At 61.0% G+C, this 24,773-nt stretch overlaps 2 protein-coding genes across 2 annotated transcripts; both read left to right on the forward strand.

Moving 5' to 3' along the window:
- The first annotated feature begins 674 nt into the window (after positions 1–674).
- NOP10 (NOP10 ribonucleoprotein) lies at positions 675–1,048 on the forward strand. The gene is made up of 2 exons (XM_049797481.1): positions 675–773; positions 846–1,048. Exons 1-2 carry the CDS (start codon positions 720–722, stop codon positions 984–986), a joined length of 195 nt encoding a protein of 64 aa, XP_049653438.1. The 5' UTR covers positions 675–719; the 3' UTR covers positions 987–1,048.
- Positions 1,049–1,574: 526 nt separating this feature from the next.
- LOC126037184 (solute carrier family 12 member 6-like) lies at positions 1,575–19,068 on the forward strand. The gene is made up of 24 exons (XM_049797448.1): positions 1,575–1,613; positions 3,511–3,876; positions 3,966–4,061; positions 4,697–4,843; positions 5,221–5,275; positions 5,354–5,484; positions 5,851–6,077; positions 6,160–6,290; positions 6,443–6,562; positions 6,949–7,047; positions 7,314–7,371; positions 8,265–8,439; positions 8,537–8,640; positions 8,749–8,847; positions 8,985–9,104; positions 9,201–9,305; positions 9,401–9,569; positions 12,947–13,142; positions 14,956–15,110; positions 15,763–15,894; positions 16,000–16,089; positions 16,325–16,413; positions 16,760–16,893; positions 18,245–19,068. The coding sequence occupies exons 1-24, from the start codon at positions 1,575–1,577 to the stop codon at positions 18,328–18,330; spliced, it is 3,123 nt and encodes a 1,040-aa protein (XP_049653405.1). The 3' UTR covers positions 18,331–19,068.
- Positions 19,069–24,773: the final 5,705 nt, after the last annotated feature.

Here is a 24,773-nt window from a genome sequence, read left to right on the forward strand (position 1 = left end):
CCCCCAGCCCCCACATCCAACCTGGTTGCCCCAATGGCCCCCACTTCCAACCTGGTGGCCCCCACATCCAACCTGGTGGCCCCAGTGGCCCCCACTTCCAACCCAGTGGCCCCCACTTCCAACTGGGTGGCCCCCACTTCTAATCTGGTTGCCCCAATGGCCCCCCACATCCAACTTGGTGGCCCCCACATCCAACCTGGTTGCCCTAATGGCCCCCATTTCCAACCAGGTGGCCCCAATGGCCCCCACACCCAACCTGGTGACCCCCCCCCCCGCCCCAACCCCCCCGGCCGCCTCACCGCAGCACGTCCATCCCGGGACGAGGCCTCAGGCCTTCCGCGTCAAAGTCCAAAGTTCACGGGGCGGAGCTGCTGGCGGGGAGAAAACCCCCATAAAATCCATCAGCCGACATCGGCAGCTTCGTCTACGACGCCACGGACCCCTGGGGGTCGTCTGTCTGTCCGTCCCCCCCCCCCCCCCAAAAAAACCCGCCTGGGCCTAACTCGGCGCCCCCTCCCGTCAGGACTACATTTCCCATCGTCCCCCCGCGCCTCAGAGCCCTGCGACGCCACGCCCCCCCTCAGAGCCCAGCGAGGCCACGCCCCTCCGGCGCCCGGCGAAGCCACGCCCCGCTCGGCGCCCACCCCGCCCCCTTTTCCCATGATGCTCCGCCCCCTTCCCGTGGTGCTCTGCGCGGCGGTGGCGGCAGAGACGGCGCCATGTTCCTGCAGTGCTACACCGATGAGCGCGGCGAGCGCGTTTATACCCTGAAGGTACCGAGGAGGGCTCCGGGAGGGCTCTGGGGGTCCCGGCCCGGTCTCACCCTTCCCCTTCCTTCCCCGCAGAAGGTGTCCCCGGCCGGACAACCCACCCGTTCGGCCCACCCGGCCCGTTTTTCCCCCGACGACAAGTTCTCCCGGCATCGCCTGGCCTTGAAGCGGCGGTTCGGCGTCCTGCCCACCCAACGGGCACGGCCGCTCCTCTGAGGGAGGAGACCGAGACCCCAAACCCCAGACCCGGCCGTGGAATAAAACCGATGAGATGGAAACGGCTCCGTGTGGTGTGGGGGAGGGGGGGGGGGGGGAGAGCCTCGCATGACCACGCCCCTTCCCTAAGCCCCGCCCTCATTCCCCAAGCCCCGCCCTCATCCCCTTCCTCCCCGCGGGTGAGCGCCGCCCCCGCCTCGAAAGCCACGCCCCCCAGGCGCTCTCCACCCCCTCCTCTAGGCCCCGCCCTCGCTGTCCCAGCCACGCCCCCCCGCACATCACCCCCTCATCTCTCTGGGCACCTCCCACTCCAAGTCCCCGCCCACCCTCAGCCTTAGCCCCACCCCTGCGGCACCCCACCCCCTGCGGCAGCGGAGGGGCGTGGCGGCGGCGGCGGCGGCAGCGGTGGGCGCGCGCCGCCCCTCCCTCCCTCCCTCCCTTCCCCCCCCCCCCCTCAGGTACGGCGCGTGACGGTCGTTCCCGCCTTTTTTCGCGAGCGGCCCCGGGGCGGCGGGTTTTAGCCCCAAAATGATGGGGAAGGGGAGGGGGGAGACCCCCCCCCCCCCACACACCTCGGGGAGCCCAGGGATGACAGGGTTTGGGCCAGGAACGGGGGGTTTGGGGCGGGTGAGGGGGGACTGGTGTCTGTGGGAGGGTGGCGTGGATTGGTACTGTCCCAAAAAAGGGGATTTCAGCCCCAAAAATGGGTGGTCTGAGAGGAAATCGAGCTCCCCGGCGCGGGGTTTGGACTCAGAACAGTGGCTGTGATCCCCCCCGGCCGGGTGCTGGCGGTGGCAGCCCCCAAAGAGGGGTTTGTTTCCTCAGGAGGGGGGGTCGGGGACAGTGACCCTCCAAAACGCCCTGTTTTCAGCCCCAAAACAGCAGCCTGGGACCCCCCTGGCTGGTCGGGCTGCCCCCAGGGGAGCTGCTGCTGCGAAAAGGGAAGGTTTCCCCCCAAAGCGTCAGGTTTTTCCCCTCAGAGTGTTGATTTTTCTCTCCAGAGCATCAGGTTTTTCCCCTCTGAGCGACGGTTTTTCGCCCCAAAGCATCAGGTTTTTCCCCTCAGAGCATCGTTTTTTCGCCCCAAAGTGTCAGCTTTTTCCCCTCAGAGCGTCAGGTTTTCCCTCAAAGCAGCAGTTTTTCCCCACCAAAGCGGCCGGTTCAGCACCGAATTGGTAGTTTCTGCCACAAACTCTTCGCTTCTGCTACGAAGGAGTGGGTTTTTTCCAAAAATGACCATTTTTTTCCTGCAGGATTGGTTTTTTTTCCAGTGAGGTGAGTATTTTTCCTGCAATGTGGTTTTTGACCCCCCAGAGTGGGAGCTTCCTTCCCCCAAAACAGCTTTTTTTCCCCTCAAAAACTCTTTTTCTCCTTTAGAGTGATAGATTCTGCACTAAAATGCAGAATTTTGCCGCAAAATATTGATTTCTGCTGTAAATCAGCCATTTGTTTCTCCAAATGGAATTTTTTCTCTCTAAATAACTTTTGTTTTGCTACAAATTGTTGTTTTCTTTTCAAAGTGGCTGTTTTTCCCCAAAGTGCCTTTTTTCCAGAAAGCGATAGCCCCTGCACTGATGTGGTGTGCAACAGTGGCGTCTGTCACAAATTGTCTGTTCCACTCCCTAAACAGTGGATTTTAAAAAAAAAAATGGCGTTTTTTTCCCCCAAAGTGGTATTTTCTTTCTCCAAAACCAGGTTTCTTCATCCTAAAATGTGCGTTTTTTTCAGAAAAATGCGTATTTTATCCCCCAAAGTGGTGGATTCTGTTCCAGAGTGGTGGACTCTGCAGCAAAGTGTTGGTTTTGCCCCAGAAGGGCTGTTCCCCCCAAATGGCTACTTTCCCCCAGATGATTTGCCAAAAACAGCACATATTTTGCCCCCAAAATGTTTGTTTTCTCAAAAATGCATGTTTTACCCTCAAAATGGTTACTTTTTTCTTAGAAATGGTTAATTTCCTTTTCAAAAAATTTTTCTTGTAGAAAATGCTTGTATTTTCCCAGTTTTGACCTTCCCTCTCAAAAGGCTTTTTGTCAGCAGAAAGTGCTAATGTCCTCACAAAATCAAGCAACTTGTTCCTAAAATGGCAACTTTGCCCCCTAAAATAGCCATTTCCCCTATCCCCAGATGGTTATTTTCTTCCTAAAATTGTTTTTTCTTCCCAAATTGCTTTTCTTCCTGGAAAAAAAGGCTAGTTTCCCCTGGAAATGGCTATTTCTCCCCCCAAAATGTCCTTTTCTTTGTACAGGAAAACCTGTTTCTCCCCCAAGCGCCTGTTTCCCTACTCAGGCTTTTATTTGCAAAGAATGCCGACGTCGCTTGTTGAAATAGCTAAGTTTTCTCTAAAATGGTTGTTTTTTCCCAAAACGAGGCTATTTGCCCTGCCCAAATGACCTTGTCCTTGCAAAAAAAGGTGTAATTTCCTTGCAGAATGGTTGTTTTTTTTTCCCCCCAAAATGCCCGTTTTGGCACCCAAACCCCCATTTGCCCCCTTGACTCTCTGTTTTTCCCCCCAAAACGCCATCAGGCCATCCGGGCGTTTTTCCGCGTCTCATCCTCTTCTGTCTCCTTGCAGGTGTCGCTGACCTCATCGCCCGGCCTGCTGACCTCACCGCCCCGGCGTGACGTCACACCATGTCGGGGGCGGGGCTGGGGACGAGGTCCTGGCGCGGGGGAGCGGAGCCCTCGGAGAGCAGCCCCGAGCCCCCCTCCCCCTCCAGCTCCCGACCCCCCCCCCTCCGACAGCAGCCCCAGCCCCAGCGAGGAGACCACGGCCCCTCCCCACGGCCCCACCCAAGGGAGGGGCAGGGCGGGGCCGGGGGGCGGGACCTCAGCCTGCCCCGCCCCGCCGGAGGCCGGCTTGGCCTGCGACAGAAACCTGGCGCTCTTCGAGGTGAGGCCTCGGCCCCCTCCTCATTACGGGCTCCCTCCTCATTAGGGGCCCCCTCGTTAGTGCCTGCCCACCCACCCCTTTCCCCGCAGGAGGAGCTGGCCACCCGCCCCCGCGTCCCCGCCCTCCTGCGCCGCATCGCCCCGTACAGCGCCCTCAGCCCCGACAGCGACGACGGACGCGTCCCGGTGAGGAGAGGATGAGGAAGGGGTCAAGGGGGATGAGGAGGGGGTCAGGGATGAGGAAGGGGTCAGGGGACCCTGGCGTGTGGGGAGGGGACCCCAGTGTCCACGGGAGGGACCCCTGTGTCCAGGGAGGGGACCCTGGCATTTGGGGACGGGGATGAGGAAGGGGTGAGGGGGATGAGGAAGGGGTCAGGGGACCCTGGTGTTTGGGGAAGGGACCCCTATGTCCGGGGAGGGGACCCTGGCATTTGGGGACGGGGATTGAGGAAGGGGTGAGGGGGATTGAGGAAGGGGTGAGGGGGATGAGGAAGGGGTCAGGGGACCCTGGTGTTTGGGGAAGGGACCCCTATGTCCAGGGAGGGGACCCAAATGTCTGGGAGGGGGATGAGGAAGGTGTCAGGGGTCCCTGGCATTTGGGGAGGGGACCCCTGTGTCCAGGGAGGGGACCCTGGCATTTGGGGACGGGGATTGAGGAAGGGGTGAGGGGGATTGAGGAAGGGGTCAGGGGACCCTGGTGTTGGGAGGGGACCCAGAGGGATGAGGAAGGGGTCAGGGCACCCTGGCGTTTGGGGAGGGGGACCCTGGCAGCCCCCCCCACCCCAGCCACGGGTCCGGCCGTGACGGGGACCCTCCCCCAGCGGCGGCTTTTGGGGACGCTGCGGGGGGTGGCGGGGCCGTCCCTGCAGACGCTGCTGGGGCTGGTGCTGGTGCTGCGGCTGCCCTGGGTGGTGGGCACCGGAGGGGTCCTGCAGGTCTCCGCCATCGGCCTCCTGCTCGGAGCCTGCGTGAGTGGGGCTGGGGGTCGGAGGTCACGGGCCGGGGGTTGACGGCCTGGGGTCACGGGATGGGGTGGTGTCCCTGGGATGCTGCAGGAGGGGGGTCAGGGGTCGTGCCGTGGGGTCGGGGGAATCGCACGTGGGGTCAGGGGTGGAGCGCCGCGGTCACGTTTGGGGTCAGGGGTCACGGATGGGATCACTGGGGAGGGTCAGAGGTCATGCCTCAGGGCTATCCCCCAGGACGGGGGGTCGCGTCTGGTTGAGGGGTCATGCCTGGGGTTGCGTGGAGCGTCGGGGGTCACAGGTCGGGCCTGGGGTCAAGCCGGGGTCACGCTCAGTGGTACAGGGGTCACGGGGGTCAGGGGTCTCATCTCTCCCCCCCTCAGACCGTGCTGACCGCCGTGTCCCTGAGCGCCATCGCCACCAACGGCCTCGACCCCGGTGAGTGCGGGCGGGGCGGGGAGCATGGGGGTGGCCCCCTGCCCCGCCCCCTGCTGATGTCATGGGTGGGTGTGGCAGGGGGCTGCCCCCTGGGGCTGCTGTCGGGGGCGCTGGGCCCCGAGGCGGGGGGGGCCGTGGGGCTCTGCGCCTTCCTCAGCGCCGCCTTCGCCGCCGCCGCCGCCGCCCTGGGGGCCGCCGAGATCCTGCTGGTGGGTCGGGGCCCTTTAAAGGGCGGGGCCGGGCAGGGAGGGGGGCGGGGCTGGGTGGTGGCAGGTGTGGGGTGAGGGCTGGGGGCCGGGGCCATAGGGGAGGGGCCTCAGGGGAGGGGCTACCTGGGTGTGGTGGGTGGGGCTGGGAGGGGAGGGGCCTCTAGGGACCCTGGGGGAGTGGGCAGGGCCTCCTGGGGGAAAGGGCGGGGCCTGATAACAGGGGGTGGGGCTTCCTCAGCCAGGGCCACTGGGGAGGGAGGGGTATTGGGGGCGTGGCTGTCTTGAAGGGGCAGCTGGGGTGTGGCCCGGTGGGCGGGGCAGGGCGGGCGAGGGCGGGGCGCGGGTCTCTCACCCCTCTCGCCGCAGGTGTACGTGGCCCCCCAGGCGGCTGTCCTGCCGGGGCGGGGCCGCGGGGGCCGGCTGAACAACGGGCGGGGCTACGGGGCGGGGCTGCTGGGGCTGTTGGGGCTGGGGGCCGCCGCCCCGCCCGCCGCCCGCGCCGCCCCCCTGGGCCCCGCCGGGCTGCTGCTGGCCCTGCTGGGGCTGCAGGCGGGGGCCCTGCGCGCCGCCCTGCCGGGGGGGGCCCCACACGCGTGAGTTGCCCCCTGCCCTTCCTCCTCTCCGTATGCAAACGACATGCTAATGAGGCACTGACGGGTTTTTTTTCCCTCGTAGGCTCTGCCTGCCCGCCCAACCCGGCGGCCGCCTCCAACCCTGCCCCACGGCCCGGCCCCACGGCGCGGGGGGCAACGACACCCCGGAAGCGCGTCCGGTCTTTCCGGGGCCCAGCACACGCCTGCTGGCACGTGAGTCGATATGGGCGGGGCGCAGGGCGTGGCAAGGGTGTGGGGTGGCATGGGGGCACGCCTCAAAGATAAGAGAGATCGAGGAGGGGGCAGGGGGGTGTGGGCAGAGGGGAGGGACCCAGGCGTGCCCCACCCTGTTCCCCACCCCACAGAGAACCTTTGGCCCCGGCCCCCCGAGCCGGGGCTGGGGGTGGGGCCGGGCGGGGCCGAGGATGAGGATGACGACTCCTCCTTCGGGGTCCTGCTGGGGCTGAGCCTGCCCACCGCCTCGGGTGAGTGCCGGGGGGGGGAACCCCCCCCCCCCCCCCCCAACCCAGGTGTTTGGGAAGGGACGCGTTTTGGGCAAACCCAGGCATCGGGGAGGGGACGTGGGTGTGGCGAGGGAGGGACACGCCCAAGGGGGTGCAAGGAGGGGACCCCGGCATCCGGGAGGGGGACGTGTGCAGGGTGGGAGACACCCGGGGGTCCAAAGAGGGGACCCCGACATCGTGGCGGGGGACCCAGCCGTGCAGGAGGGGACCCAGGTATCTGGGAGGGGCCTCCCCAGGGTGGGGTGGATCCAGGGGGGCTGCGGGTGGGACCTTGGGGAGAGACGGAATTTTGGGGGGTGGACACACACACACAACGACGACACCCAGACCCAAGCGTCCGGGGGCAGGGGTGCTGTGGGGCTGCAGCCGTTCCGGGGAGCTCCGTGACATCGCCCGCTCCGTCCCCGCCGGGAGCCTGGGGGCCGCTCTGGTCACCGCCCTGGGTTGTATCCGCCCCCACGATTTTTGGGGTGGGGGACACACGCTGAAATCCAGGGGGAGGCGAGGGATTTGGGGGGGGGGGACGAGACACACACCCTGAAATTGGTGTCCTTTTTGAGAAAAAGGAGCATCTGGAGGGAGGGGGGCTGGGGGGGACGACTGCAGGGGGTTTTGGGAGGCGGTGACCCCCCTGTGTGGGGTGGTTGGGGAGGGTCACCCAGGGTGGGGGGGGGGTGCCTGGTTTTGGGGGGGCATTTCCTTGACAGTGCAGACCTGAGCGCGGCCCTGCTGCTGGGGGCTTCCGTCGAGGGGCAGCTGCTGCGGGACAAGTGAGTGTCCCCGGTGGGTCCGTAGCATCCCAGTGGTGTCCCTGGGGATCCTGGTGTCCCCAGGGGGTTCCGTGGTATCCCTAGGGAGGTCCCGCAGTGTCCCCAGACAGTTCTTTGTGTCCCACTGGTGTTCTCGGAGGGGGGTCCTGGTGTCTCCAGGGGGTCCTTAATGTCCCAGCGGTGTCCCTGGTGTCTCCAGGGGGGTCCCTGGTATCCCTAGAGGGGTCCTGCAGGGTCCCAGGGGTGTCCCTGAGGATCCTGGTGTCCCCATGGGGGGTCTTTGGTATCCCTAGGGAGGTCCCGCAGTGTCCCCAGACGGTTCTTTGTGTCCCACTGGTGTTCTCGGAGGGGGGTCCTGGTGTCTCCAGGGGGTCCTTAATGTCCCAGTGGTGTCTCTGGTGTCCGCAGGGGGGTCCCTGGTATCCCTAGAGGGGTCCTGCAGGGTGTCCCTGGGGATCCTGGTGTCCCCAGGGGGGGTCCCTGGTATCCCTAGGGATTCCTGCAGCGTCCCAGGGGTGCCCCAGACAGTTCCTTGTGTCTTACTGGTGCCCTTGGGGTGTCCCCGCGGTGTCCCCAGTGTTTCTTTGCCGGCCCTGGGGAGCTCCCCAACGTCCTGGTGGTGTCTCCAGTGAGTCCACTGTATCCCTAAGGGTGTCCCCAGTTTTTCCAGGGACGTCCCCGCGCCGTCTCCCGTACCCCGAGGGGGTCCCCGATGCCCAAATGCTGTCCCTACGGGGGTCCCCAGAGGGTCCCCAGCGCCCCTATGGGGGTCCCCAATATCCCAGTGGCACCCCCTGCGGGAGATTGCTGGCGTCCCTAGGGAAATCCTCAATGTCTTTGTGGGGGTCCCCCGTGTCCCCTTACTTGTGACACCTCCGTGTGTCCCCCACCAGGTTCGGCGGGTCTCTGCGTGGGACGCCGGTGGCGGGGGCGGCCTCGTGGCCGTCCCCGTGGGTGCCGCTGGCGGGGGCCTTGTTGTCGGCAGCGGGGGCCGGGCTGCAGGCGCTGCTGGGGGGCAGCCGGCTGCTGCGGGGACTGGCCCGGACCCGTGCGCTGCCCCTGCCCCACGTGAGTGCCCCACGCGTGCGTCTGTGTGTCCTACTCTGTCCCCCCGCATTGTGCCGTGGGGTGTCACCGTCCCCTTTTTATCTTTTTTTCCCCGCAGGCGCTGGGTCGGGGTCGGCTCTGGCCGCTGGCGGCGACGGCGGCGGTGGCCGAGCTGGGCGTCCTCCTCGGTTCCCTCGACCTGCTGGCGCCCGTCCTCTCCGTGTGCGGTGACAAGCCCTGACGTCGCAGTCTCCGAGAGCCGGGGCGACGGCGTCAACGCGGTGACGACGCCCTCCTTCCCCCCCCCCCCCCCCCTTTTTTTCGTCACAGGTTTTGGCTGACGTCTTACCTGGGGCTCAACCTGGCCTGCGCCCTCCAGGGACTGTTGCCCACCCCCGGCTGGAGCCCCCGTTGCCGCCTCTACCACTGGTAAGACCCCGCGGGACCCCCCTCCGCTCCGCAGCCCGCTCCAACCCGAGCACAGGGGTCCCCCCGGGGATGTTGGGGGTCCCCATCCCCCCCAGATGCTGGGGGTCCCTGCCGTCTGACACCAGGGTCCCCCGCAGGGGGGTGTCACTGGCGGGAGCGGGGTTGTGCCTGGGGCTGATGCTGGTGACCTGCTGGTACTGCGCTCTGCTGGCTTTGGGGATCGGTGCCACCGCCTACAAGTACCTGGAGTACCGCGGGTGAGTGGGGGGGGGTCCCCGCACCCACCCTGGTGGGTCGGGGTCCCTTTTCGGATGCCGGGGTGCCCTATCGCTGTCTCTCCTCTTCCTTGCCAGGGCGCAGAGCGAGTGGGGGGAAGGACTGCGGGGTCTCTCCCTCAGCGCTGCCCGCTTCGCCCTCCTGCGCCTGGAAGACGGGCAGCCCCCCGCGCCCAGCTGGAGGTGAGCACCCCCACATTTGGCGGAGCCCCCCCCCCCCCCCCCCCCATTTCGGATGCCGGGTTCCCAGATGCGTGCCGCTTTCCTTGCCTTCGCAGGCCGCAGCTGCTGGTGCTGCTGAAGCTGGATGAGGAGCTGCGGGCGACGCAGCCCCAGTTGCTGGCCCTGGCCGCCCAGCTGCAGGCGGGGAAGGGGCTGACGGTCGTCGGCTCCGTCATCCCAGGGGACCTGCCCCAGGACCAGCCCCGCGCCCGCGCCGCCGAGCAGGTCAGCGTCCCGCCCCCCCCCGGGGGGGGGTGGTCCCTATGGAGCTCGGGGTTCCTACGGAGCTGGTTTTGTGTGGGTGGGGGTCCCTAGGGATCGCGGTCCCCACAGGGCTGGGTCCCTTATGGGAGCTGGGGTTGGTGTGGAGCTGGGTTCTCATGGGTCAGGGTCCCTATGGAGCTGGGTTCTTATGGATCAGGGTCCATACAGAGCTGGTTTTCTGTGGGTGTGGGTCTCTACGGATGGTGATCCCTATGGAGCTGGGTCCTTAAGAGCCAGTGTTCCTACAGAATTAGGTCCCTATGGAGCTGGGTCCTTATGGATCAGGGTCCCTACAGAGCTGGTTTTCTGTGGGTGTGGGTCTCTATGGATGGTGATCCCTATGGAGCTGGGTCCTTATGGGTCAGCATTCCTACGGAGCTGGTTTTGTGTGGGTGTGGGTCTCTACAGATGGTGATCCCTATGGAGCTGGGTTCTTATGGGTCAGGGTCCCTATGGAGCATGTTCCTATGGGTCAGTATCCCTACGGAGCTGGTTTTGTGTGGGTGTGGGTCTCTACAGATGGTGATCCCTATGGAGCTGGGTCCTTATGAGCCAGTGTTCCTACAGAATTAGGTCCCTATGGAGCTGGGTTCTTATGGATCAGGGTCCCTACGGAGCTGGTTTTGTGTTGGTGTAGGTCTCTACGGATGGTGATCCCTATGGAGCTGGGTTCTTATGGATCAGGGTCCCTACAGAGCTGGTTTTGTGTGGGTGTGGGTCTCTACGGATGGTGATCCCTATGGAGCTGGGTCCTTATGAGCCAGTGTTCCTACAGAATTAGATCCCTATGGAGCTGGGTTCTTATGGATCAGGGTCCATACAGAGCTGGTTTTGTGTGGGTGTGGGTCTCTACGGATGGTGATCCCTATGGAGCTGGGTCCTTATGGATCAGGGTCCATACAGAGCTGGTTTTCTGTGGGTGTGGGTCTCTACGGATGGTGATCCCTATGGAGCTGGCTCCTTATGGGTCAGCATTCCTATGGAGCTGGTTTTGTGTGGGTGTGGGTCTCTACGGATGGTGATCCCTATGGAGCTGGGTTCTTATGGGTCAGGGTCCCTATGGAGCATGTTCCTATGGGTCAGCATCCCTACGGAGCTGGTTTTCTGTGGGTGTGGGTCTCTACGGATGGTGATCCCTATGGAGCTGGGTCCTTATGGATCAGGGTCCCTACGGAGCTAGTTTTGTGTTGGTGTAGATCTCTACGGATGGTGATCCCTATGGAGCTGGGTTCTTATGGATCAGGGTCCATACAGAGCTGGTTTTGTGTGGGTGTGGGTCTCTACGGATGGTGATCCCTATGGAGCTGGGTCCTTATGAGCCAGTGTTCCTACAGAATTAGGTCCCTATGGAGCTGGGTTCTTATGGATCAGGGTCCCTACGGAGGTGGTTTTGTGTTGGTGTGGGTCTCTACGGATGGTGATCCCTATGGAGCTGGGTTCTTATGGATCAGGGTCCATACAGAGCTGGTTTTGTGTGGGTGTGGGTCTCTACGGATGGTGATCCCTATGGAGCTGGGTCCTTAAGAGCCAGTGTTCCTACAGAATTAGATCCCTATGGAGCTGGGTTCTTATGGATCAGGGTCCATACAGAGCTGGTTTTGTGTGGGTGTGGGTCTCTACGGATGGTGATCCCTATGGAGCTGGGTCCTTATGGATCAGGGTCCATACAGAGCTGGTTTTCTGTGGGTGTGGGTCTCTACGGATGGTGATCCCTATGGAGCTGGCTCCTTATGGGTCAGCATTCCTATGGAGCTGGTTTTGTGTGGGTGTGGGTCTCTACGGATGGTGATCCCTATGGAGCTGGGTTCTTATGGGTCAGGGTCCCTATGGAGCATGTTCCTATGGGTCAGCATCCCTACGGAGCTGGTTTTCTGTGGGTGTGGGTCTCTACGGATGGTGATCCCTATGGAGCTGGGTCCTTATGGATCAGGGTCCCTACGGAGCTAGTTTTGTGTTGGTGTAGATCTCTACGGATGGTGATCCCTATGGAGCTGGGTTCTTATGGATCAGGGTCCATACAGAGCTGGTTTTGTGTGGGTGTGGGTCTCTACGGATGGTGATCCCTATGGAGCTGGGTCCTTATGAGCCAGTGTTCCTACAGAATTAGGTCCCTATGGAGCTGGGTTCTTATGGATCAGGGTCCCTACGGAGCTGGTTTTCTGTGGGTGTGGGTCTCTATGGATGGTGATCCCTATGGAGCTGGGTCCTTATGGGTCAGCATTCCTACGGAGCTGGTTTTGTGTGGGTGTGGGTCTCTACGGATGGTGATCCCTATGGAGCTGGGTTCTTATGGATCAGGGTCCATACAGAGCTGGTTTTGTGTGGGTGTGGGTCTCTACGGATGGTGATCCCTATGGAGCTGGGTCCTTATGAGCCAGTGTTCCTACAGAATTAGGTCCCTATGGAGCTGGGTTCTTATGGATCAGGGTCCATACAGAGCTGGTTTTGTGTGGGTGTGGGTCTCTACGGATGGTGATCCCTATGGAGCTGGGTCCTTATGAGCCAGTGTTCCTACAGAATTAGGTCCCTATGGAGCTGGGTTCTTATGGATCAGGGTCCATACAGAGCTGGTTTTGTGTGGGTGTGGGTCTCTACGGATGGTGATCCCTATGGAGCTGGGTCCTTATGAGCCAGTGTTCCTACAGAATTAGGTCCCTATGGAGCTGGGTTCTTATGGATCAGGGTCCCTACGGAGCTGGTTTTCTGTGGGTGTGGGTCTCTATGGATGGTGATCCCTATGGAGCTGGGTCCTTATGGGTCAGCATTCCTACGGAGCTGGTTTTGTGTGGGTGTGGGTCTCTACGGATGGTGATCCCTATGGAGCTGGGTTCTTATGGGTCAGGGTCCCTGTGGAGCTGGGTTCTTATGGGTCAGGGTCCCTATGGAGCATGTTCCTATGGGTCAGCATCCCTACGGAGCTGGTTTTCTGTGGGTGTGGGTCTCCGTGGATCATGGTCCCTATGGAGCTGGGTGCCTGTCCCTATGGGTCAGGGTCCGTATGGAGGTGGGCTCCTATGGGAGCCATGTCCCTATGGAGCTAGGTTCTTACGGATCAGGGTTCCTATGGATCAGCATCCTTACGGAGCCGCTTTTCTGTGGGTTTTTCCTGGCTCGCGGTCCCTACAGAGGTGGATCCCTATAGAACCGCATCCCTATGGATCAGGGTTCCCAATCCATTTACATCCCTCTGGGCTGGGGTCCCCGGGGTTGGGGGGGTCCCTATGAGATCGTCTCCCTGTAGCTCCCGCTCCTTATGGGGTGTCGTCCCCCCCCCCAAACACCGGCAGAGACCCCCAGCCCCTGACCCCTCTCTCCCCTCGCCCCCCCACCCCGTCCAGGCGCTGCGGGCAGGGCTGGCGGGGGCGGGGGCGCGGGGTTTCGTACAGGTGCTGGTGGCACCGGGCCGGGGGCCGGGACTGGCGGCACTGGTGCAGGGCTGCGGGCTGGGGGCCCTGCGCCCCAACGCCGTCCTGATGGGCTGGCCCCACGGCTGGCGCCGGCGGCACGACCCCGTGGCTGCCCGGAGATTTGTCGGTACGGGGTCGGGGGGGGAAGAAGGGGGATATGGGGGAATTTGGGGATGTAGGGGTGGGATGCGGGGGAATTTGGGGATGGGACATGGGGGAATTTGGGGACGTGGGGATGGGACGTGGGGGAATTTGGGGACGTGGGGATGGGATATGGGGGAATTTGGGGACGTGGGGGTGGGATGCGGGGGAATTTGGGGATGGGACATGGGGGAATTTGGGGACATGGGGATGGGATATGGGGGAATTTGGGGACGTGGGGGTGGGATACGGGGGAATTTGGGGATGGGACATGGGGATGGGATATGGGGGAATTTGGGGACGTGGGGGTGGGATGCGGGGGAATTTGGGGATGGGACATGGGGGAATTTGGGGACATGGCGATGGGATATGGGGGAATTTGGGGACATGGGGATGGGATATGGGGGAATTTGGGGACGTGGGGGTGGGATATGGGGGAATTTGGGGACGTGGGGATGGGATGCAGGGGAATTTAGGGACGTGGGGGTGGGATATGGGGGAATTTGGGGATGGGACATGGGGGAATTTGGGGACATGGGGATGGGATATGGGGGAATTTGGGGACATGGGGATGGGATACGGGGGAATTTGGGGACGTGGGGATGGGACATGGGGGAATTTGGGGACATGGGGATGGGATGCGGGGGAATTTAGGGACGTGGGGGTGGGATATGGGGGAATTTGGGGATGGGACACGGGGGAATTTGGGGACATGGGGATGGGATATGGGGGAATTTGGGGATGTGGGGGTGGGATGCGGGGGAATTTGGGCACGTGGGGGCAGGATAGGGGGGAATTTGGGGACGTGGGGATATGGGGGAATTTGGGGATGTGGGGGTGGGTTACGGGGGAATTTGGGGACGTGGGGGTGGGATATGGGGGAATTAGGGGATGTGGGGGCAGGATGGGGAATTTGGGGACGTGGGTATATGGGGGAATTTGGGGATGTGGGGGTGGGATACGGGAGAATTTGGGGACGTGGGGACAAGATACAGGGGAATTTAGGGATGGGATATGGGGGAATTTGGGGATGTAGGGGTGGGATACAAGGGAATTTGGGGATGGGATGCAGGGGAATTTGGGGACGTGGGGATGGGATGCAGGGGAATTTGGGGACGTGGGGACGGGATGCAGGGGAATTTGGGGACGTGGGGGTGGGATATGGGGGAATTTGGGGACGTGGGGGTGGGACATGGGGGAATTTGGGGACATGGGGATGGGATATGTGGGAATTTGGGGATGGGATACGGGGGAATTTGGGGACGTGGGGGTGGGATGTGGGGGAATTTAGGGACGTGGGGGTGGGATATGGGGGAATTTGGGGATGGGACACGGGGGAATTTGGGGACATGGGGATGGGATATGGGGGAATTTGGGGATGTGGGGGTGGGATGCGGGTGAATTTGGGGATGTGAGGGCAGGATAGGGGGGAATTTGGGGACGTGGGGATATGGGGGAATTTGGGGATGTGGGGGTGGGTTACGGGGGAATTTGGGCACGTGGGGGCGGGATGCGGGGGAATTTGGGGATGTGGGAGGTGGGATACGGGGAGGCGTGGGGAGCAGGGGGGGGATGTGGCGGGACACGGGGCAGACACGGGGGAACAGGGGGGAGATGGGGGGGGACATGGGGAGCAGGAGGAGACGGAGAGACAGACGCGGTGACGTGGGAGAACAAGGTGCGATGTGGATTTGGGTGGGACAGTGGACCTGGAGGTCCTGAGGGGCTGGGACCCCCCCCAGCAGGGGGGGCCGTGGGGGTCTGCGCCCCCCCCCCCACCCTCCCCGCTGTCCCCCTAGAGCTGCTGCGGGTGGCGGGGGCCGGTGGCCGGGCGCTACTGGTGGCCAAGGGACCGCTGGGGGCCGGCGCGCCGGGGGGGACCCTGGACGTCTGGTGGGTGGTGGGCGACGGGCGCCTGCTCACCCTCCTGCCCCTGCTGCTGCGACAGCACCCGGTACGTGGGGCTGGGGGGGGTCTGTGGGGTGCTGGGGGGGGGCAGGGTGGGTGCTGGGGGGGGGTCAAGGGGCTCCTGGGGGGCCAGGGGGGGTGCTGGGGGGGGCTATGGGTTCTATAGGGCAGGATAGGGAGTGGGGGAGTTATGGCGTGCTGGGGGGTGGCATAGTGGGTGCTGGGGGCTTTAGGGGTGTTGGGGGGGCCAGGGTGGGTGCTGGGTGTGACTAAGGGGTTTTGGGTGGGCTGTTGGTGCTGGGGGGGGGGTTATGGGGTGCTGTGAGTCGGGTGGGTGCCATCAGGAGCAACGAGTGCTGTGGGGTGCAGGTGGACGTCGGGGGGGGGGGGCTCTGGGGTGCCGTAGGGCAAGGGTGGGTGCCGTGGGGGGGCTCTGGGGTGCCGTGGGGCAGGGGTGGGTGCCGTGGGGGGGCTCTGGGGTGCCATGGGGCAGGGGTGGGTGCCGTGGGGGGGCTTTGGGGTGCCGTGGGGCAGGGGTGGGTGCTGTGGGGACTGCTGGGTGCTGCGGGACAGGCGCTGTGAGTGCCATGGGTGGCCGTGGGTCACTGTGGGTGCTGTGGGTTGGGCGCTGTGGGTTGCTGTGGGTGTCCGTGGGGTGATCGCTGTGGGTCTCCGTGGGTCTCCGTGGGTCGCCCCAGGCCTGGCGGGGGTGCCGGGTGCGTCTGTTCACGGTGGCGTTGCTGGAGGACAACAGCGTGCGGCTGCGGCGGCTGCTGGAGGCCGTCGCCCGCCGCAGGGGGCTGCCCGCCCAGACCCACGTCGTCGAGCTGGTGAGACCCTCCCACGTGTCCCCCCACCCCCCAAAAAACACCTGGGTGCCCCCCCCCCCCCTCCCCCCCAAATCCCAAAAAACCAGCTCGCATCTTTTCCCGCAGCACGACAGCGACGTCTCGGCGTACACCTACGAGCGGACGCTGATGATGGAGCAGCGCTCCCAGATGCTGCGGCAGATGCGGCAGGCGCAGGTGGGGACGCGCCGCCGTGGGGCGACGCGCTGCGGCAGGGGGTGACGTCGTGGGGCGTGACGTCACGCAGCGTCGCGTGAGGTCACGCACGGGGAAGGGGTGGGGACCTGGGGCTGCCACGCGCTGCCCCCCGCCCCAGCCCCGGTGGGACACCCGGTGACACGGGACAAGGTGCCGCAGCAGGGGGTGATGTCGCAAGGTGTGACATCATGCGTGACGGCCAGTGATGTCACAGGGAGGCCCCACCCCGTCGCAGGCCCCCAGTGCTGGCGAGGAGGAGGAGGAGGAAGAGGAGAGAGGTGCCCCCCGCCGGGGCCCCAGCCCGTGAGTGCCACTGGGGGGACTGGGATGTACTTGGAGGGGGCGGGGGGCATTGGGGGGGCGCTGGGAGGGGAGCTATGGATCATACTGGGAGTCACGGAGGGGGTACTGGACCATACTGGTTTGAGGCTGTGGGCCACGCTGCAAGTCATGGGGAGGGTCTGGGCCATACCAGGACTCGCTGGGAGGCACTGGTGTGTACTGGGAGGGAGGGAGGGATTTGGGGCTATACTGGGAGGCAGGGGGGGAGGCAGGAAGGGATGCTGGGGAGGGGGGACGCACACGTGGGCACTGGTGGGCACCGGCCCGTACTGGTGCGCACTGGTGGTGACTGGTGGTCGCCGGGGAGGGGGAACGTGCGGCGCATGCACGCGGCGGAGCGGCTGAACGAGGCGGTGGGACGGTGCTCGGGGGGGGCCCGGCTGGTGCTGCTGGATCTGCCCCCCCCGCCGCCGCCCCGGCCCCCCCGGCCCCTCGACAACTGTATCCTGCGGGGAGGGGGAATGGGGAAAAAACGTGGGAAAGAAGGGAAAAGGGAAGGGGGGGGAACTGGGAGAAATGGGGAAGAAATGGGGCAGGTGGGGAAACTGGGGCGGAACGGGGGAAACCAGGGAAAAAAGGGGGGAGAAGTGGGGGGGAAACAGGGAAAAAAATGGGAAATGGAAAATGGGGAAAAATGGGGAGAATGGGCTGGAACGAGGAAATGCGGAAAGCGGGGAGAAATAGCGAATGGGGGAATAGGGAGATGTGGTGAAAATGGGGGAAAACCAGGAAAAATGGGAAAACCAGAAATGGGGGGGGGGAGCGGGGTACAAACGGGGGAAATAGGCAAACTGGAGCAAAATTGGGTGGAAAATAGCAGAATGGGGAGAAAAAAAGGAGGAGAAGAAAAAAGTGGGGTAAAGTGGGGCACAATCCGGGGCAAAAATGAGGCAAAATGGGCAAAACGCAGAGTCTGGGGTTCTGTGAAAACAGCAAACCCAGGGAAACTGGGGCAAAACGGGGACGGAAGTGGGAGAAATGGGACAAAACCGGGCAAAAATGGGGTAAACCACTGAAAATAGGCTGAAAAATGGGGAAACTGTGGGGAAGGCTAGGGCAAAATGGGTCGGTGGGGGGAACTGGGGTGGGGGGGGGCAGTTGGAGGGGACTTATGGGTCGATTGGGGGAAATTGGGGGCAGTTTTGGGGCGGCTGGGAGATGGGGGGGGAATTGGGGGGGCAGTGGGGGCAATTCTGGGGTGGTGGGAGATGAGGGGGGCAGTTGGGGGGAATTGGGGGGCAGTTAGGGGACACATGGGGCAGTTCTGGGGTGGTTGGGAGATGGGGGGGCAGTTGGGTGGAATGGGGGGGCAGTTGGGGGGCAGTGGGGGGGCAGTTAGGGGGCACATGGGGCAGTTCTGGGGTGGTGGGAGATGAGGGGGCAGTTGGGGGGGAATTGGGGGGCAGTTAGGGGGCACATGGGGCAGTTCTGGGGTGGTTGGGAGATGGGGGGCAGTTGGGCGGAATGGGGGGGCAGTTGGGGGGAATGGGGGGGCAGTTAGGGGGCACATGGGGCAGTTCTGGGGTGGTGGGAGATGAGGGGGCAGTTGGGGGGGAATTGGGGGGCAGTTAGGGGGCAGTGGGGGCAGTTCTGGGGTGGGTGGGAGATGAGGGGGGGCAGTTGGGGGGAATTGGGGGGCAGTGGGGGCAATTCTGGGGTGGGTGGGAGATGGGGGGGCAGTTGGGGGGAATTGGGGGGCAGTGGGGGCAATTCTGGGGTGGGTGGGAGATGGGGGAGGAATTGGGGGGGCACTTGTGGGTCAGCCGTGGGTCAGGCCCTTGACGTGGGTCAGACCTGGAGTTCCTGGAGGTGCTGACCGAGGGGCTGGGGCCGGTGCTGCTGGTGCGGGGGGGTGACGGGGACCCCCCCGGCCCCTGAGTGCACCAGTACGGCCCAGTATCGCCCGCCACCGCCCCAGTACGGGCCCAGCGCTCCCAGTACGATGCCAGCCTGAGCCGCAGCTCTTCAAGCACGATCCCAGTACAGGCCCTGACGCTCCCAGTACGATGCCGGGCTGGGTCATAGCTGTCCGAGTATGATCCCGGTATGGGACCAAACGCTCCCAGTATAGCACCTGTGCTTCCAGTACAATGCCAGTCTGGGTCACAGCTCTCCAAACACGATCCCAGTACGGGCCCAGTGCTCCCAGTATGATGCCAGCCTGAGCCACAGCTCTTCCAGCACGATCCTAGTGTGGGCTGCCACACTCCCAGTATGGGCCCGGTGCTTCCAGTATAGCACCAGTCGATGCCAGCCTGAGCCGCAGCTGTCTGAGTCAGATCCCAGTATGGACCCCAGCGCTCCCAGTATAGCACCAGTGCTCCCAATATGATGCCAGCCTGAGCTACAGTTAAAGTAAGATCCCAGTGTGAGCCCCGATGTTCCCATTAGGAGCTCCAGTGTTTCCAGTATGGGCCCAGTGCTCTCACTAGAATGCTAGCCTGGGCTGCAGCTGCCCAAGTACAATCCCACTATGGGCCCAGTGCTCCCAGTATAGGCCCCAAGGCTCCCAGCGCACCTCCAGTGCAATCACAGTGGTCCCAGTATGGGTCCCAGCGCTCCCAGTAGGGCCCTGGTACTCCCAGTGCACGTCACCAATAAACGGTTTCCACTCCACTCCGCCCTGCTGCCTCCTTGGGCTGAGTCCCAAAACCCCTGGGATTCCCCCCAAAATGCCGTCAACAGCCTGCCAGAGCCTTTATTGTTTTTTTTTTTTTTGGGGGGGGGGGGGGGGCACTGCTGCGAGTCATGGGATCGTGCCCCCTCCCCAGTGAGGTCGGGGGGGTGGGGGGGACAGGACACACCCCGGTATCTGGGCATTCTTGGGGGTGCTGAGAAATTGGGGGGGGGGCACCCCATGGCTCCAGCGCCCTCAGCACTGGGGGGGGACACAGGGTGTCACCGTCACCTGTGCGCCAAACACCCAGCACCACGGGGGGAGGGGGTGGGACACGGGGGGGGGGGGGTGACAACTGTCGGGTGACGTGGTGGGGGAGGGTGACTGATGTGGGGGTGACCGTCATCGGGACAGGCTCTTGGGGGGGGGGTGTCTTCGGGGACGACTGACGCGGGGCTGACTGTTGCAGGGGACCGACTGTCGGGGGACGCGCGTGGGCCGGCGGCCGCGGAGCAGCACCCCCGGCAGGGGAGCACCCCAGGTACGCGGGGCGACCGTGGGGGGACACACACCCCAAATCCCCTCCAAACCCCCTTCCTTGCCCCCCCCCCCCCCCCCCCAATTTCACCGTCCCCCAGCTCCAGCAACCACTTGAAGTATGACCCCCCCAGACCACCGCCGCTGCTGCCATCGTGGAGGGGTGGCACTTGGGGGGGTCACCAGAGTAGGGACACTCCGATGGACAACTCGCCCCCCCTCCCACCACCGTGAGAATTGGCCAGGGGAGGGAGTTTGCCGCGATGTCAAACCCCGCAGCGATTTGTGCCGTGGATGTGGCGGCGGAGTTGCCTCGAAGGTGCCGCAACCCACGCGTCCGCCCGCGGTAGGACACGTGCCGCCGCGTCCCCAGGTCCTGGGCGACCACCACGATGGGTAAAGCCGGAGCCACAGGGGCCGGCTGATGGCGGTAGACATTTGATGGATGATTTACGGATGTCGGAAAGATGATTTTGGGCAGCTGAAGGGACCGATGGCTGCGTAGCTGTCGCAAGACGGGCAGGAGGCGGTGGCTGGTGGCGTGGCGTCGAGCAGGACCCCCACCGCGGTGGGCTGCGGTGGTCCCGGCTTTGGCTGGGCTGGTCCTCACAGCCGGTGCGTGCGTGGGGTCGGTGGCCGCAGAAGGTCTCCAGGTCTCTCCCTGCCTCCGTCTCCCTCTCCGCCTGCCCACCTATCCATCCAATTCCCCAAACCTTTTCCTCTCCCGCCAGCGCTGCCCTCTACCCCGTCACCATCGACATTTTTCCTACATCACCTCTATCTGGCACCACTCCCATATTTTTTAATTTTTTTCCTGGGTTTAATTTTACCCTGTCCCAGCTCTCTCCTCCACCTCTTCTGGCATCCCTCCTCCGTCCTGCGGCGCTGAACCTCAAGCTGCTGGCTGATGTCTCCTGTCCCTGGGTGAATAAACATTTCTCTGTCCCTCTGTGCTCCTGGGTGGGTCTGGGGTCCCTGGGCAGGGTCTGGGGGGGGCGGGGGGGGGGTGAGGAGCTATGGAGTGGGCTGGTGCAGCTCCAGGTGCAGCTGGTGAGGCTTCTGTTCCAGAGGGAGCTCCTGTGGGAAGCCTCCTGGGAGAGGAGTATGAAGGCACCCACCGCTCGCTCCCGGGTCGGACGGACGGCGTTGCGGAGGAGGAAGGAGCAGAAGGGGAGAGAAGACCCTCGGGGCGGCGAGGGTCTCCTGCTGACACCAGGAGCTGAGGTGAGTTGCGTGTCCGGGGCCCGGCGCTGCTGTGTTTCTCCAAATCTCTGCCTGTCCCTGCCTCCATCTCCCTTTCGGGCTGTCCTGTTCCCCGGAGGAGGGCATCTCCTGCCGACGCTGCCCTGTACCTCGTCGCCTTCGACGTTTCCTTTTTCTGCGCCTCTCCCTTGCTGGCTCCCCATCCGCTGTTATTTCATTCTTCCCACGCTGCCTTCTTCCCTGTTGCTGGTGAAGATTCTCTTTTTTTCAGCGACTCCTTCTGCTCTGCACCCCATCGCTCTTCCAAGGTGCTTTCCCCCAGGGCTGTCTGTCCGTCTCTCTCTCCTGATATTTAACTTATTCTCCATGTGGCCAGTACCCCCTTGCTTTCTGAATTTTCTATCTCTGTCTACATTTATCCAGTTCCCTCTCTGTTTATTTCTTCCTGCCTGTCCTCTACTTCATCACTTCTTAACTTTTGTTTTCATGTCTTTGCTTATTTAGTTAGCTGAGACTATTTCTTATTTTTTTCCTCCCTGTTCTCAATCCCATCGCTTTTCAAGTTTTCTTACGTCAACTTTTATCCAGTTTGCTCTTCCTACTTTTTAATTTTTCCTCTGTTCTTCTATGCTGTCACTTTTACATTTTCTTTCAATGTCTCTGTTGATTTAGTGTTGCCCCTATTTTTTGTCTCTCTTCTTACTCGTTCCACTTCTGAAATTTTACTTCTCCTTTTATCAAGCTCCCTATCCCTTTAAAATTCTTTCTTGCCTGTTCCTTACCCCGTTGCTGTTAAAATTTTCTTTCCATTCTCCTCTCTTTCTCCCCGAATCCTTTTCTTTAGTTTTTTCTTGTCTTTCCCTAATGCCATTGCATATGTCAACTTTTATCCGACCCCCACCTCGCTACAACCTCCTTTCAGGTAGTTGTAGAGAATGATAAGGTCTCCCCTCGGTCTCTTTTTCTCCAGACTAAACAACCCCGGTTCCCTCAGCTGCTCCTCATAAGTTCTCCAGACCCTTCTCCTTGTTCTCCAGACCCTTCACCAGCTTCGTTGCCCTTCTCTGGACACGCTCCAGCACCTCAACGTCTTTCTTGTAGTGAGGGACCCAACACTGAACCCAGTATTTGAGATGTCGCCTCACCACTGCTGAGTACAGGGGGACGATCACTCCCCTAGTCCCGCTGGCCACACCATTTCTCACACAAGCCAGGATGCTGCTGACCTTCTGTTAAAAGGGTTTTCAAACATGGGTTTCTTTCGGTTTGCTTTATTAACAACTCAGAGTCGGGCCACCGCCGCAGTGAATGGCAAAAGATAACTCAAAACCGCCTTCTATATATATATGATTTTACAAAACAATATGTAATTGATGATTTGTCAAAAGAAGCTCTAAGCGTTCTTCCACGAACTCTCACTTTTCTATTCTCCAGTGCTTTCAAAAGTCTAATACGTTTTCCTGTCTCAACTGATTCTTACTGTCTTTTCCTGGTTCTTCTGAAGTGAGTGGTCGTAGGCAGAAGGTCTCGGGTCACCACAGTCACTTATCTTCTTACACGTCAAAGATCACCTTTGCATTTCTGAAAATCACTCAGGCTGTTCTGTTAATTTGTCTAGTTCTAAAGTGAATCACTTACTCCCACGTCTTAGGTCTGAGATGGACGATCCTGCTTCTGTTGCTTCAGCTTGGCTGGGTTTTAGGCCAGCCATGGATGGGGAGACACATGGGACAAATAATCGGCTTATGCATGTTGTTTTATAAGCACCTGCATTCTGTTGATCACATCTAAACCCATTTCTAATCAATTAGTCATATGTCTGATGTAAATAGTCTTAGAAACAATGAGTCTTAAGGCCTAGTTCCCTTTCCACCTTCTTGGCTACCTGGGCACACAACTGGCTCGTGTTCAGCCGGCTCTTGACCCCCACCCTGTCCCGTTTTTGGCTGGGACAGAGTTCGTTTTCTTTCTGGTAGCTGCTGTAGCATTGTTTTGGATTTAGGATGAGACGACTGTTGATAACACGCTGACGTTTTCAGTTGTAGCTAAGTGGTGTTTATACCAAGTCAAGGATTTTTCAGCTTCTTGTGCCCAGCCAGCGAGAAGGCTGGAGGGGAGGGCAGGGGACCCAAACCGGCCAAAGGGGTATTGCATACCATGTGATGTCATGCCCAGTATATAAACTGGGGGGAGTGGGGCTGGGAGGGATCACCGCTCGGGAACTAACTGGGCACCAGTCAGCGGCTGGTGAGCAATTGCATTGTACGTGGCTTGTTTTGTATATTACAATCCTTTTATTATTATTATTGTCTTCCTTTCTGTCCTGTTAAGCTGTCTTTATCTCAACCCATGAGTTTTACCTTTTTTTTTTTCTTTTTTTTTTCTGATTCTCTCCCTCATCCCACTGGGTGCGGTGGAGCGGGCAAGTGGCTGTGTGGTGCTTAGTTGCCAGCTGGGGTTAAACCACAACACTCCCCCAGGTCCTTTTCCGCCGGGCAGTTTTCCAGCCGCTCTTCCCAAGCCTGTAGCGCTGCCTGGGGTTGTGGTGACCCAGCTGCAGGACTTGGAACTGAGCCTTGTTGAACCTCAGACAACTGGCCTCCATCCATCGATCCAGCCTGTCCAGGTCCCTCTGCAGAGCCTTCCTACCCTCCAGCAGATCAACAGCTCCTGCCCAACTTGGTGTCATCTGCAGACTTACCGAGGGCGCGCCTCGGTCTTCTCATCCAGACCGTCGATAAAGATATTCAAGAGAACCGGCCCCGAAACTGAGCCCTGGGGAACACCACTTGTGACCGGCCGCCGACTGGGTTTGACTCCATTCTCCACCACTCTTTGGGCTCGGCCGTCCAGACAGTTTTTTACCCAGCAAAGAGGTGAGGCTGACAGGCTTGTAGTTCCCCAGATCCTCCTTCTGGCCCTTCTTGTAGACGGTTGCCATATTTGCTAACCTCCAGTTGACTGGGACCTCCTCCGGTTAGCCAGGACTGCTGATAAAAGTTGATAAATGCTGATAAACGATGGAAAGTGCCTTGGTGAGCACCTCCACGGAGCAGCTCCCTCGGTACCCTTGGGTGGATCCTGTCCGGCCCCACAGACGTGTCTAAGTGGTGCAGCAGGTCGCTACCCATTTCCCCTTGGATTATGGGGGCTTCGTTTTGCTCCCTGTCTTCCATCTCAGGGGTCTTACTATTGGAGACTGAGGCAAAGGCGCAGTAAATATCTCGTCCTTGTCCTCAGCCTTTGTCACTATGTTTCCCCCCCTGCATCCAGTAAAGGATAGAGAGTCTCCTTAGCCCTCCTTTTTTTTCCAAATGTGTTTACAGAAACATTTTTTATTGTCTTTTACAGCAGTAGCCAGATTAAGTTCTAGTCGGGCTTTGGCCCTTCTGATTTTCTCCCTGCAGAACCTCGTGACATCCTTGTAGTGCTCCTGAGTTGCCTGCCCCTTCTTCCAAAGGCCTGTGTGTCCATTTATTTAGTTAGTAACTCCTATTTTCTAATTTTTTTCCTCTCTTAACACTTTCAATTTTGAGTTTTTGTTTCTATGTGTACTTTTATCTAGTTTTCTGTCCCTATTTTTAATTTTTTTTCCTGTCCTGTAACTCATCACTTTTGAAATTTATTTCTATCTCTACTTTTCTCAACTTGTCTGTTGCTATTTTTTAATTTTTCCTGTCTGTCCTGTACCCCATCGCTTTTGAAATTTTTTATCAACTTGTCTGTTGCTATTTTTTAATTTTTTCCTATCTGTCCTGTACTTTTGCTTTTAAAATTTTTATTTAGTGTCTACTTTTATTGAGTTAACTGTGCTTATTTTTTAATTTGTTCTTGTCTGTCCTGTGCCCTGTCGCTTTTAAAATTTTCTTTTTATGTCTCCACCCCCACCCCACCCCATGGTTCATCCTGAGGCTTTAGAGGGTCTCCTCAAGGCGCTTTTATCCTGGGAGTGTCGTTTGTGCCC

The sequence above is a fragment of the Accipiter gentilis genome, unplaced genomic scaffold, assembly GCF_929443795.1.
Source record: "Accipiter gentilis unplaced genomic scaffold, bAccGen1.1, whole genome shotgun sequence".
Classification (NCBI taxonomy): domain Eukaryota; kingdom Metazoa; phylum Chordata; class Aves; order Accipitriformes; family Accipitridae; genus Astur; species Astur gentilis.